Source organism: Eleginops maclovinus, chromosome 13 (genome assembly GCF_036324505.1).
Source record: "Eleginops maclovinus isolate JMC-PN-2008 ecotype Puerto Natales chromosome 13, JC_Emac_rtc_rv5, whole genome shotgun sequence".
Classification (NCBI taxonomy): Eukaryota; Metazoa; Chordata; class Actinopteri; order Perciformes; family Eleginopidae; genus Eleginops; species Eleginops maclovinus.
The window spans coordinates 12,947,284-12,961,372 of record NC_086361.1 but is presented as its reverse complement, the minus strand read 5'-3'; the positions used below and the strand labels follow the sequence as shown (position 1 = coordinate 12,961,372).

General features: G+C 40.5%; 1 protein-coding gene across 1 annotated transcript in view; it reads right to left on the bottom strand.

Moving 5' to 3' along the window:
* Nucleotides 1-14,089, bottom strand: part of csmd3b (CUB and Sushi multiple domains 3b) — a 312,509-nt gene that overhangs the window by 49,496 nt on the left and 248,924 nt on the right. The window contains exons 26-43 of the mRNA XM_063899320.1: nt 13,287-13,413; nt 12,766-12,968; nt 12,195-12,386; nt 11,738-11,876; nt 11,056-11,243; nt 9,962-10,080; nt 9,674-9,749; nt 9,437-9,553; nt 5,916-6,029; nt 5,520-5,615; nt 5,111-5,314; nt 4,684-4,808; nt 4,049-4,145; nt 2,054-2,158; nt 1,830-1,948; nt 1,271-1,340; nt 605-721; nt 132-341 (exon numbers count right to left, since the gene is read on the bottom strand). Of these exons, the coding sequence (XP_063755390.1) occupies nt 132-341; nt 605-721; nt 1,271-1,340; nt 1,830-1,948; nt 2,054-2,158; nt 4,049-4,145; nt 4,684-4,808; nt 5,111-5,314; nt 5,520-5,615; nt 5,916-6,029; nt 9,437-9,553; nt 9,674-9,749; nt 9,962-10,080; nt 11,056-11,243; nt 11,738-11,876; nt 12,195-12,386; nt 12,766-12,968; nt 13,287-13,413 (2,418 nt within the window). The remainder of the gene's footprint in view (nt 1-131; nt 342-604; nt 722-1,270; nt 1,341-1,829; nt 1,949-2,053; nt 2,159-4,048; nt 4,146-4,683; nt 4,809-5,110; nt 5,315-5,519; nt 5,616-5,915; nt 6,030-9,436; nt 9,554-9,673; nt 9,750-9,961; nt 10,081-11,055; nt 11,244-11,737; nt 11,877-12,194; nt 12,387-12,765; nt 12,969-13,286; nt 13,414-14,089) is intronic.

The following is a 14,089-nucleotide window of genomic DNA, read 5'->3' as shown; positions in this document are numbered from 1 at the left end:
AACCACGTTTCCACTTCAGCAACAATCGCTGTTTTCAACAAAGAGAAAGCACAGCCATCAGAGAGTCGCTCTTGTTTTCTCGATCAGTGCACACAAGATGTCGGACAGGAGCGTGTAGAGACACCATTTACCTTGATATGTGATGTGGAACCCTGGTTTGTTTTGTGAGTAGTCGCTGTGGAAGAAGAAGCTGGTCTGGTGGGTGGTGCTGAACAGAGACTTAGGGATGACCGGACCGCTGAACCGGTCAATGACCGAGCCCATCTCCAGCGTTCCACTGCGGATCTCCAAGTAATCGTGGATCGCTTCAGTGGAGAAATTCAGAAACTGGAGATGGATTCCTGAGAGAGATTTTTGACATTTGAAGCGATTAGCAAAGCTTGACTGGCAGAGAAACCGGCAATAAAAACATTTGTCAATGCTTCAGCAGCAGCCAACGACGTGAATAAAGGCCACTGATAATGAGTTATTGAGTGAGTAATTAAATACATTTAACAATAAATAATATTGTTACATGAAGGGTGAGACAGAAATAGACAAGGGCTAACTGAGAGAGAACCGCATACACTTTTTCCTGAAGTTCAAAGTTGACAGTGTTTCTTACCAAAGCCGACAGGTAAGTTGACCGACCATGTGCAGTCTAATCCACTGGGGTAGTTGCCGGGGAAACCAGGACTTAGAATCACTCCACTTACATCTTTCATAGACCCACCACACTGAGCTGGGGGCACAAACACACACATAATGCACAAACAGAGAGAACAGGGAAACAGAGGCTCAGTGTTGAAAGCAACACATCAAAAGCTGCAGGCTGACCTCGCACCGGCACACACAGCCAGCTTCTCCCTTTTTTAGGAAGCTGCCGCTGCTGACTGGACTCTTGAGTTTCTTTAACCTGACAGTTTGCATCATTTTAAATAACACATTAATATTCTGAGTCTTCAATAAATACCCTTCTTGAATAACTTACCATTGTGCAAGTAGAAATGTGTCCAGGGCTTGTTTTCCCTAGTTTGCCTCAGTGCATGCTGATGCTTTGGCACACTGCATGTTTATGGCAGACTCTGCCTCAGCTTTGCATCAGTTTAAAAGCTTAATCGTATTCTGCACAGAATACTAAATAATCAGCTCATCACAGAACAGCGAATTGATCATAAGTCCTATTTTCCACAGAGTCAGGGTAGGACAGCTTGCATCATTACTGCAGCACTGGAGTTTTCTCACAGTATATCCATGCATGTGTGCATATATGTGTTGTAGAAACACCTACCGAGACACAGTGGCACAGGGTAGTTCCATCTTCTTACAGGTCCAGGCATGCAGGTGATATGAGCATTGCCCTAGAAATGTGAAAGCAACCAAAATCAATTATTGTTCAACTGTATAGCTGTAATGCGTTACTGTATCTCAAGCGGGATAAAGGCAAAGCTCCATTTCAGTCGTATACAGTCCTCCACAGAAATTGGGCAGACCCCTCCAGAAGCATACATTATTTAAGAGTTCTGCAGTCCACACTAGAGTTGTATGTTTACTAGGAAGTGGGAAAACCACCCGAGAGCAGCGTTTCCTTTACGATTGAAATAGTTCTGGGTTTGCGCAGCCGGGAGATAAAAAGAGTGAATGGCGGCGCATAAGAAACATCTGAGCAGCCTTTAATGATTCTCACAAACATATCCGGCAGTCTGTTATGCATTAAATAACAGTAATCCGTAGTGCATGTGGGTGTTCTATGTACAGTATGTATAATGACTATCCTTCAGGCCCTCAGTAGCTAGCGGGAATATGTGCAGAAAACAAACAGAATACACGCACATAGGTTGAGTTTTTACCTGAAGAGAGTATCCTTGTTCACATGAAAACTGTACGACATCTCCCACCATGAATCGGTCTCCTTGTCTTATTCCATAGTTGGGTGTCTGTGGCTCGGGACATGACTCCAGACCAATAGCTGATAAGACATGTGTATTAAACACGGTTGTAAAAGATTCACACATTTTTTGTGTTCATACTGCATATGCTGCAGATAAAGCTGTATACAAAATAAGTATGTTACCTGTGTATTCCAGGTGAAAACCAGCAGCTGAGACACTAATATCTGAGCTGAAGCTTAGATGGAGGTTGTTGGATGTGCTATTCAGGAGAGGGGGAATAGTCGTGCCTGCAACGGAGGAACATGATCACATTTTTACATTTTTCAACCAAGCTTTGAAAGCAAATTATCTTAGTTATCTGACAGCAGAGGAAACAACAAAGGCCTCCCAAACCTACATTTTCATATTTTGTTGTGTGTGAAGTGTTCTCGAAGGAGAGAGAAGGGAATTATTTTTATATGAGACATCTGTTTTATTCGAAACTACTTTTCAAATTGTTGCTTGACCTACATAGCATGGCAAGGGAAAGTACAAAGTAAAGAATGAATGCTGCACTCCTGACTCAAAGCTGGCACCATGCAACAGTGTGATCGCTATCCCTCACAATAAGACAGTAGATGATGCACTTTATTGTAAAGGAATATTAACCTTATCCAACTCCTTGAAATTGTCATTTCTTGGCTAGCGTCAAGACTATAAAGTAGTAAAAGTTTTTTCCGAAAGTAGCCACTTGTTGAACATTTCTCAGAGCCAGTTTTTGCGGCCTTATTGTTGTCCAGCAGCAGCCGAATCAGTATCAAAGTCTAAAAGACAGAACTCTGTCTTAGAAGTAATTTAGGCCAATAGGTGTTATTGGTTGCCTGTTGTGAGGGGTAAATTGTAGAACCCCTGCTGGTCATATTCCAGAGAAACTCTCGCTCATCATCATGAAATAAAAAAACATATTTTTACCCAATAATAAATTATGAATGATGGTAAATAATTAGCTGTGCAGATTGAAGCATTACACATCATTTTTGGATTCATGACAATATTAGTTAACACTTGTAATTAACCCTAGTAAAAAAAAGTGTACCATCCTCCTTGATATATTGACGGGATATATGGAAAAACTCGGTTGTTTCCTTGCCAACAATATCATCTCTTATCCAGTTTGCCGTTGGGATGTCAGGCCCTGCCATAGATTATTTAACACAACCCGCAGATTATCATGACTTTGCTCTCATAAAAGCAGTATTAGTACCCCCAGAAGATGCTGACTCCAGCTTTGGATGGCTGCTTAAACTACATGAGTGACTGAACTCAGAGGGATGCTTTGCCAAGATTAAACACATTTTTTCATTAAATATGAGTTTCTGGAGCACTGGAGCAGAGGGACTCCCATTGTACTGAGCTCCAATATTTGTAAGAAATATTTACTACTAGATGCTTATTGGTTATAATAAGTTCATATTTAACAGGCCTTAATATCAATTGGTTCCCATCACATGAATTAAGCTGACAACGATGAGAAGTACATTTTGAGAGCTTTTTATTAACGTGAATCATTGTATTGTTGTTTACATTTCTATGTTTGACACATTATGTCATATCTTACTCAGGGAATATCTATTTCCAGGGGGGATTACAGTGAATAAGGTTTAATTAGCTATGCGACAACATTGCTCATATGTCTTTACAGGAATCACAGCTAAACAAGCATGTGTCAGTGTGTGTGTTCAATGCTTCCTGCTGGTAGACCAGTTTAGCTCCAATTGCAAACTTAGCAGGGGGCCACATGGCCAGCGTCTTGTATGCTTCAATCAGTGAGACAACATGTAATGTTCTCATTTGCATGTTGTCACTGTGTATTTAACCTTCAAGCTATGTTTACAGGCAACATGCAATAACGTCATTTGACCTCTTCCCTAAATGTGCTTATGTAGAGTATGAAGAAGTTGCTGCATTAATTTTTATTTATAGTCATATCTGTTACAGAGGATCTCTTGATTAAAAAATGTTGATTGTAGTTCAGAATTATCTTCTCAAAACTTCTGTTTGATTCAAACTATTTGTAATTGAACATAACTACGATATAATAATTTACTACTTGCCAATCTAATGCAATTTGTACAACACTTTATCGCTGACATTACTTTTGGCGATGACTTTGTAAAACACCAAATAATAATGTTTACCAGAGTAGCTGCCCAGCCTTGGTGCGTGGTTGTCAGCACCATCGTAAAAATCCAAAGAGTCCCAGTTATGCTCTGTGGCAAAACTCACAACTTGTATCTGGAGGGACGGATAGAGAGGAAGAGAAAGACAAAATACGTTCTTGTTAGCTTGGTTTTTTCTCTTTAAAACACAACTACTTTGTCATTTGATCCCTTCTGGTACAATGGACATCATAATCAAAAAGAAACACATTCAGAGTGAAACTAGTGATGTTTGTTAATTATGGTTCAAATGAAACTGTCTAACAACATCAACAGACTGAAACAAAGCTTTCAGTTAAAAGTCAAATTACACAGAACACACCTGTACTTGTGCTGCTGTGAGGTGTCTGTTAAATATTTGCAACGGACTCCAATTTGTGTCAGAGGTATCTTTGCCTTTGTATTTGTCCGTGAGAGCAGTTTAGTTTACACACAATCAGGCATTATTCTCACGATTAGATACTATCTGGTTATCTCTGGATGGCCTCTCTCTCCCAAACCATCCATCCATTCATCCTTCTAATAATATCTTATCTTCCTTGACATCCTGCCTGCTCAGCTTTTAAGCCAATGATACATAGGTCAGCCAGGAAGCAATGTGTGATAGGTGATACCTGTATTCCAGCTCCTTCTGGAACAGAGACCTTCCACACACAGTTCTGGTTGTTGTCGTAGGGCTCTGGATATCCAGGCGATAGGATAGTCCCGCGACGGTAGGTCAACACACCCCCACAGGGAACTGATAGTGCAGAAAGGAGCAAAAAGAAGAGGTTAAACAAGATGTTGTCTACAAATAACAGGAAGAGAGAGAGCCTGCTGTGCCATCTCCTCTCCTATAGAGGAGAGGACCAAACAGGGTGAGACCTGGCATAGTAAGACTTAGCATGCAGCTAAATTTAAATCGTCTCTGCATTTTAACTGTAGGTATTGCTTGTAATACTTATCAAAATGGAGCATCCAATGTAAAGCTTATAATAAATGTTATATTGTTACAGCATTCTCAATAGCAAAGTGTCCTTTAGTTTCGTTATTCATATTTACCAACACATGTTGGCAGGGTGTCATTCCATTGTGCCAGGTTGTCAGGTACACTCTCACACCGTATGGCAGTTGAGCCATGCAGGACGTAACCAGGGTTACACTCAAACTGCACCATCGACGCGACTGCAAAGTCATTACCGAGACGTTTCCCAAAACGCGGCTCAGGGACTGAACTGCACTGTGTGGAGCTGGTCCTTGGTACAGCTGCAGACATAAAGAAGAAGTAACAATCATTAAAAATGTTAAACTCAAAAAGAAATGCAAAATGAACAGTTATTACTGCCTATCTTGGTCATTCATACAATTGGATTTAGGACTTTTAAATGACACTCTACACCCTATTAAGCCAAAGGCAACTAATAATAATGATACTTTGAATAACACATTGAGCTACTTGTTATTTGCTGACCTTGGTAGACAAAGTGAAATCCCTTAGCAGTTTCTGGTCCGACCGTGGTAAACTTAATTGTGACCTGGTTTCCCGAGCTCAGAGGGAGAGACTCACCTAGGAAGAGGGAAACAGAGTTATAGAGACAATAAAGACAATATCAACAAGACAGACATATAGTTATGGATCCTTTTGCTGTCAATTTCCATTCATTTATTCAATAACCCATCCATCCATCCATCCATCCATCCATCCATCCATCCATCCATCCACCCACCAACCCACCCATCCATCAATCCATCCATCCTTCCAACCACCAAACAACCCACCCATCCATCCATCCATCCATCCACCCACCCACCCACCCACCCATCCATCCATCCATCTCCATCCATCCATCCATCCATCCATCATTACCAGAGTGGGATCCAGAGAGAGAAGACAGTAGTGTGTTTTGTTGAGTTGGTCCATCGTAAATTTCCACCACATCGTTGAGAGAAGTCTGGAACATCACAAACTGTCCAAAGAGGACTGGAGACGAAAGGGAAAAAAGACAGATAGGGAAATAAGTTAACCACACTTGCATGGTTGCAAATTATTATTCCAAGCCGCCGTCTGTGCCTGACCTTCTGATGATAAAATTAAACTGTAATACCTAATTTAAATTGTATTAAGCTGCAGTGTCAACCTCTATTTGAAGTCAACTATTGGCACAAAATTGCATATCAGGACACTTAATATTCTAAACATCACCTTATCATCATCATGCGCCAATCCTCCTCGGCCCCCTCGGTTTGAGTGTATCAATTTTGTCAGCTAGTGAGAAATGCTAGTTTTGGAAACAACTATATGTCAGTAGGGCAAGATGTCTTTCTGTCTGTCTTCTCTACATTATTACAAGCAGCAAAGTGAAAGAATAGTATATGGAGTGGTAACCTGCCCTAACACCCATGTTTCATTCTGTTGCAGCATGATGGAAGGTAAGACCGAGCAGCGGCCATGAACCATGACTAAAGCCAGGATTTTACAGTGCAGCTGCAGTGAAAGGAAGCATCATTGGGGCCCCTAGGTCCCGTACTTGCTTAAACTGATACTCTCTGTCTTGGTTGATCACTGATTCTTTAAAATAATTTAAAGTTGCCTTAGGATGCAGATCTGTAGGTGTACTTGTATAAATAAAATGTGTGCGTCTGCTGCACATGAAAAATCCTCCTAAAGGATAACTAACATTTATTTCAGCCTCAATGAAACAGGCTCCCTCAAACATCACACATCACGCACGCACGCACACACACACACACACACACACACACACACACACACACACACACACACACACACACACACACACACACACACACACACACACACACACACACACACACACACACACACACACACACACACACACACACACACACACACACACACACACACACACACAATATCGCCTCTCCATCTTTCCCTTCCTCTATATTTGGCCCGGCGGCTGAGGTGTAAGGGATTAAATCTGAACATTGCCAAGGATATTGCGCTATAAGAAGGTCACTAGTCACTTTGTACAAGGCTTTTTCCCTCTGTGGAGTTCTTTTAAAGCATGATCCGCATTTTGCTAAAACATTGATCTGACTCACAAAGATACCCTGTCTGCTTTCATGTAAAACTTTGCTTCATGTTAAAAGATGAAGGGCACTCAGAGAGCGCACCCCTCCGCCAAGGCCGTTTACGCAACTGAAAAAATAATGCATGTCCCCTTGAAACCGATCTTCTCCAAATATAATGGATTCTTCCTTTGCTTGTGTTACAACCTTCCTCCAAGTTTCAGGACAACTAGGCCATTACTTTTTGTATACGTTATTCTGTTGATAACACACAAATAAACCACCAAAATAAACCTGAAACAAACACTTTGACGAAGGTAAATAATTGTAGAAAACAATGCGGCTCAGAAACAAAACAGTGAATATTCAAATGCTGTTGAGATGACACAATTGTCAAGAAAGAGCTCTTTAGTGCAGATAAATCTCTCTCCTTATACTGGTATCTAATAGGCATGCCATGCTTGTACATGAGGATGTATATAAGGGCATGGAGTTGAGTGGTCATAAAAAATGACACGATTCTGCTTGTCAGCAGAAATACTTAAAAGCTCCCACCACGTATGGATTTTAAGGAAACTAGAGTGATTAAGGTTTCCATCATGCCCTGCTGTAATATCGACAGACCGCAGAGCAGGTGGAGGAGTTCACAGCCGAAACCATTTCATAACAGCACAGATTTCAGGCACGAGGACACACATGAATCAACTCACACACATGGAACCTTAAAGCACTATTACACACAGGAAAATTGCTTACACGCAGCTAAAATACCATTGTGGATTTTACTTATACTTAGATAACATGAAATAATGCATGAATACATTCAATAAGAGAAAGTTAAACCCAGTGATGAGTGATCACAGCAGTGCTGCCCCACAATTTGCTTCCCACTTGGCTTCTTAGTAGAGAAATCCCTCTGAACTACATAAACCTGATAGATCTGTTTAGTAATGTCTCATAAAGTTTAAAATATTCCCTTTGACTTGTTATCAAATGATTGAAATGTTTAATTTCAAAAGGATGCTGCTTCAGCTTTTAACATCAGGTGGAGAAAACTGGGTATCCATCCATGTGGAGCTGCCTGAGTAGTTGTCCTGAGCCACGTCCTCATACAACAGGAAGTATGGCATCTCCACAGGAACGAAGGCCAAGAGTGGTCCCCCACCTGGTGTTGAATCCTAAGTAGCCATTTGGATGAGTGGTGAACCATCATTAACCATTTAAAGGCCAACCAAGTGGTTTGAATACAACTCATCTCACCTCATCATCAAACTGACAATCCTGCTACCTTTAGTCTGTATCATTCAACCACTGTTTTTGTTGTTGTTTTTTGAACAATGACAGCTGCTCTGTGTAGGATGTTCATGTGGAGACTGCCGTGTCTTAAACAATATGTAGGCCAGACAAATGTTAGCTCCTCTACTTCAAAATGTCTTCACGGAGCTGACACTCCAAACGCTGCTTTGCTAATATAATGAGACAGCGACCATCAACAGCCTCAGGGAAACTGCTATTTATTCATAACACCACAGGGCATAATTGGACATCATATGCAACGACTACTGATTGTTTGTAAAAGCTCAAATCAGACCCAATGACTCAGTCGTTCTAATAATCAGTCAGCCAGTAATGTAGATGTCAATACATGATACCGATATTGGAGAAACAAATGTACATTCGCACAACATGACCATTTAATGAAACACATACTTGACACAATCCCAATTTACTCTACGTGCATTCACTAGCTCTTTAGCTAGCTCTTAATATCTGCTTAAGAAAACAATGTCTCACTATTTCTATATACACTTTATAAGTTCTATAAAATGTCAACCCTAACCATAACGAGTATTTGAATAAATTGTTAATGTAGCCCTCTATTCTACATATTTTGAAATACATTTATTATGAAATTAAAATTGAATATGTAAGTGAGATTAATTGTCCCACAGACTGACTGTAATCAGTGATTTTTGAGATATTAATTCTTGACAGAATTGCTGCAGCCCTGGTCATGACCAGATGATATGCTCATTTCCTCTAAAGCTCTCATAGACACTAATAACCTTATTTAATTTGAACAATCCTCTACAATATTCATATCTTTGTAATGATTCATTTATGAGTGGCTTATGGACCTCCAATCAAATGTGGCGAGATAAAAAAACAGCCTCACATTTAAATGTCATTTTAATGATGAAACCCTGACCTGGAATCAAATAAATGGCCAGCAAGTGTCCTTTGATCTGTTGTCTGTTGACCTTCACTGTCATATTAGAGCGTTATACATTTTTTAGAGATTAACATTAACAACATTTCTATTTAGGATGAACTTACCAAACTCTCTAGGTACAGAAATGGAGTACACACAGGTCTGTCCAGAGGTATAGTTTCTGGGAAAGTTTGGGGATAAAACAGTCCCGTCTGTTCCTGTAGAACGACTTCCGCAGGGAGCTGGAGACAGAACATAAACATGTGCACATGAGGACAGGAAAAGAGGAAACCACTTTTGATCAAACATATGATTTAGTTGTGTGGGGATGCTTTATTCCAGTCTGTTTAATTGTGTGTTACCTTGACAACTCGGCAATGCTCTGTTCCACCCTGGTCTGCCATCATCTCCCATACTGCAGGTGAGGGTAGAATAGCCCTGAAGAAAAAAATCAAAATAATTTTACTTCCAGAAAAGCAAGTCAAACAACTGACTGACCAACCGACCAACCAACCAACCAACCAACCAACCAACCAACCAACCAACCAACCAACGTAGCAAGCATCTATCCGATCAAGACAACAACCAACAAATCAATCTACCACTAACACCAATTCATTGAGCCAACCAACCTTTTTTGAATGTTTTACCTGCAAAACGTATCCGGCTTCACAATAGAAGGTGACAGTAGAGCCAAGCTTATAGTCAGATCCAAGCCTGGTCCCATTCAGAACCACACCTGGGTCGAAACATGATTCCCTCAGCTTGGCTAGACACGGAAAACGAGTAAGTGGGAGAGAAGTTGAGGGAAATAAAAACAGACAGGCACACATAAATATTAAGTCAAATTAATAATTACTATATCCTTAGCCATAATCAAATGAGGCAGGCATTTCGTTGGCCTTTAAAACAGTCTGTTTGACTTAGCCTTCTTCGCCAAAGATGGAGCGAGAACGATAACTTCATCCCCCGGCTTTTATATGCTACATGAACCTTGTAAATTATGGCTTCAGCCCTCCCCTCCTACAAGATTAGCGGCCACCCTGCATCAACTCAAGACTTAATTCCTGAATCCACATGCTGCCAATGTTGATTCTTTTGTGTAACTGAATCAAATTTGCCCCTATGACAGACTATTTCAACAAACACTAATTCAACATGGACTGTGAGAGCAATCATTCCGTTTCATCTTAAAATCAGCATGATGCACACTGTCATCAGTGTGCATCATGCTGTCATCAGTGTGGGGAGATTAACTGCAAATGTACATTGGTATTGAGCAGTAAGGGGTAATGCGGGAGTCTTCTTTGTTCAATGTGAAAATGAAATATGTCTAAATACATTACAGAGACATCTGAAACATTTTACCTCTCGTATAAAAAAACAGAAGAACACAAAAAAACCGCCCCTAAGGCAATTACATCAAGCAGAGTACATTATTGAAGCGATAAATACATTCCCAGTTGGGATGTTTGTCTTTCTATTTGTTTTGTTTTTTTATCTCATGTCATCATAGGTTAATCAAAAGACATATATTTTGAGTCTATTTCCTGGGGACACCTAGTCCAAGATATTAATCATTAATTACTGGCTGCTAAATAACACAGTGTACATGTGCACCTATAACAGTGGTGTGAAATATGTCTGTGTTCTATTCTGTTTGCCTCTTACACCTTTGAAGCTTTTCCGGCGCAAAACACTATAGTACATAAGAGATGGTGGTACTATTCTGAGAAAATTGTACCTTTGTATTCGAGGTGAAAACCGGTGTAAGAAACAGACCCATCACTGCGGAATGCTAAATGCATGGTATTCGAACTGCTCTCTATCCGCTCTGGGAGTTTGCTGTCCTGGAAGCTACCAATCAGAGGACTGTTGCTATCCGGACCATCGTATATATACAGGAAGTCGTAGTTTGGCTCAATGTTGAAACTGGAGAGAAGATTATGATAAGGACAAAGATAGGAGGTAGGGGGAAGAGAAAAGAGAGGCACAGTAAGAGTTAACAATAAAACTCAATCATTGAGTCTTAATTTGAATCATTTTTTTAATGTTGTTTTTTTTGATACTAGGACGCATGTGAAGATTGTTTCTGAGAGCAGCTTTTAGTCATAATTACTTTACAAAAACAGTGTCATGGTCCAAACAGTTCTTGAAAAAAAACAGAAGCTGCTGCTGACAGTTTCTTATAAAAGCATAATGTGTGTAACAAAATTAAAACACAATTAGGAGTGGTAGTCTATGTACACATGCTGTGTTTCTATATGATTCCTAATGAATTTAGTGATTTCTTAACATTTATTCTACCTAAAGACTGTGTTTCTAGTAGGAGTGAAGGCCTTTGTGCACAGCAAACTCAGGCAAATAAATGTTTTAAAATGCTATTTTATCAAACTTTGTGAACTTTGATTCGACAAGAAAGTTACCCGATGAACGCCAGCGACAGGACGTAGTCAGAGTTGACAGCAATGAGCCAGTCACAGTCCTTGGAGTGAGGGTAGGGATGTGGGTAGTTAGGAGACAGTATAAATCCATTGGAGCCCGTTAGGTTTCCTCCACATGGAGCTATGACGGAAAAATAAGCAAAGGTCAATAAAGTCTAAAAGTAGCCTAACATTTACATTCACAACACTATTTTGTGAGTCGCAGTGATGTGATGTTCAATAACAGGCAGCAGCATGGAGAAATGTGGCAGCAACTGGAACAATATCAAACTGTATGAAAAGCGAGTTCACTAAACATTATTTTCTTTACACAGCCTTGATATAAGTCACTTACAGACGTGTCCTTGAGCAAGGCAATCAGCCTTAAACAACTGCGGCTGTGTATGCAGCACATATATATCGAATGTTCCTATGCATATATGGAAGCTGGGCTCCTCACCTATGCAGACAGGCGGGCTGGGCTGCCAGTAGTATCTGTTATCCACTTGTATACAGGTGATTTTTTCATCCCCTTGGAGCTCGTATCCTGGGTCGCACTGAAAGGACACCGAATCCCCTGGCTCACGGCCATCTCCACTACGACTGCCGTTCATTGGTACACCCGGGTCCCTGCAGGCTGTAGCTACTGAGCCTGGATAGAAATACAACCAGGGGAGAGAGGGAGAAAGAAGAGTGCATGGAGGAGAAAGAGGTGAGGTTGATTAAAATATGTATCACACTGGATATCTGGAGCTTATTAAGCTAATGCATTAACTCAGAGCATAAAATCTGTACTGAATAAAATAATAGTTTGCTCCTGTTTTGTTAAATAAGATCATTTCTGGCTGGTCAAATTAAGTTTCAATAAGCATTCCTTCCATTCCAAGTATTTGCACATGTGGATCTTTCAAATAGGAGTAATACAGATATCTTGAGTCTAATGAGGATACACTAGAAAAAGTAATATCCACAGTCTCAAGGAAACGTCTCAATTCAAGAATGTTAAGGACATTACTTTGGACAATACTCACTGGAAAACTGAATAGCGAATCCTGACTTGCTGATGTAAAAGTCTGTCTCAAACTGAATAGTGACAGTGTTCAGTGTAGAGTGGATTCCCTCGGGGAGTAGAGACCCACTAATCTCAGACAAAGACATTTCGTTCTCAGGTGGTCCATCCCAAACCTTCAGCATGTCGTGGCTGGCTTCGGTGTCAAACGCCAAGAACTGGAGACTGTAACGAAAAACAAAGTTAGCAACAATCTAAATATTATATCTTCAGCTATTCATTAAAACATTTTCTCTGCTTTCGTTGTGTAAAACCAACAACTCACAGGGAGACTATTATAAAATCATTTCAGATAAAAAAAAATAATGTGTGGTTGGTGATTTAATTTAGTGAGATCATTTCCTTCAATAGTTGTAGTAGAAAAAAAAAACACTCAGAGGAAATTACCTTTCAATTTCATATTTTCTCCTGAAGTGGGCACTAAAATTAATGACAGAGTTATTTTACTTTACCAATGGGAGGGTTTTAAATGGTCTACTTTACCTCACAATGTTTCCGGAGTCCACCTCGATGGTCCAAGTGCAGCGCAGATTATTGTCGTAAGGAAAAGGGTACCCAGGGGAAAGAATCCGCCCTGAAGACTCCCCTTTAAAACGGCCTCCACACTCGGCTACAGGAACAACACACAACACACCCACACACACACACACACACACACACACACACACACACACACACACACACACACACACACACACACACACACACACACACACACACACACACACACACACACACACACACACACACACACACACACATTACACACTTTTAATATGAACCAGTAAACAAACGAGCCTGTATTATATATCCTAATGTCTGATAAGCACAGTGTCAACATTACCAAAAATCTATTAAAACCAAGGGGTAATTGATGAGTGTGTATTTAACTGTGTGTGTGATGTATGACAAGTCAACCAGTTATCTGTCTGTGGCAATTGTTGATCAAGGCAATCAGATCCACAAAGTGCACCTCAGCAGCCGCTGAGCAGTGATTTAATAGTCACCACTGAGACAAATGGATTCAGAAAGAAGCTAACTCTCTTTCTCTGCAACTCTCTGTCTTTCTCATGCACAGAGAGGGGAGAGGAGCAGAGACAAACTGCTGACCATCCCTGAAGAAACCACCACACATTATATAACAGAAAATAATTCCCCTTTCTCTCTTTGTCTCTCTCTGTTATATATTTCCACAATCTCCATCCCCTCTCTGCTTCCCCTCCCTCCCTATGTTCCTCCTCCCTCAGGCTGCCCTCCCCTCACTGGAATATATTAACGAGAGTATT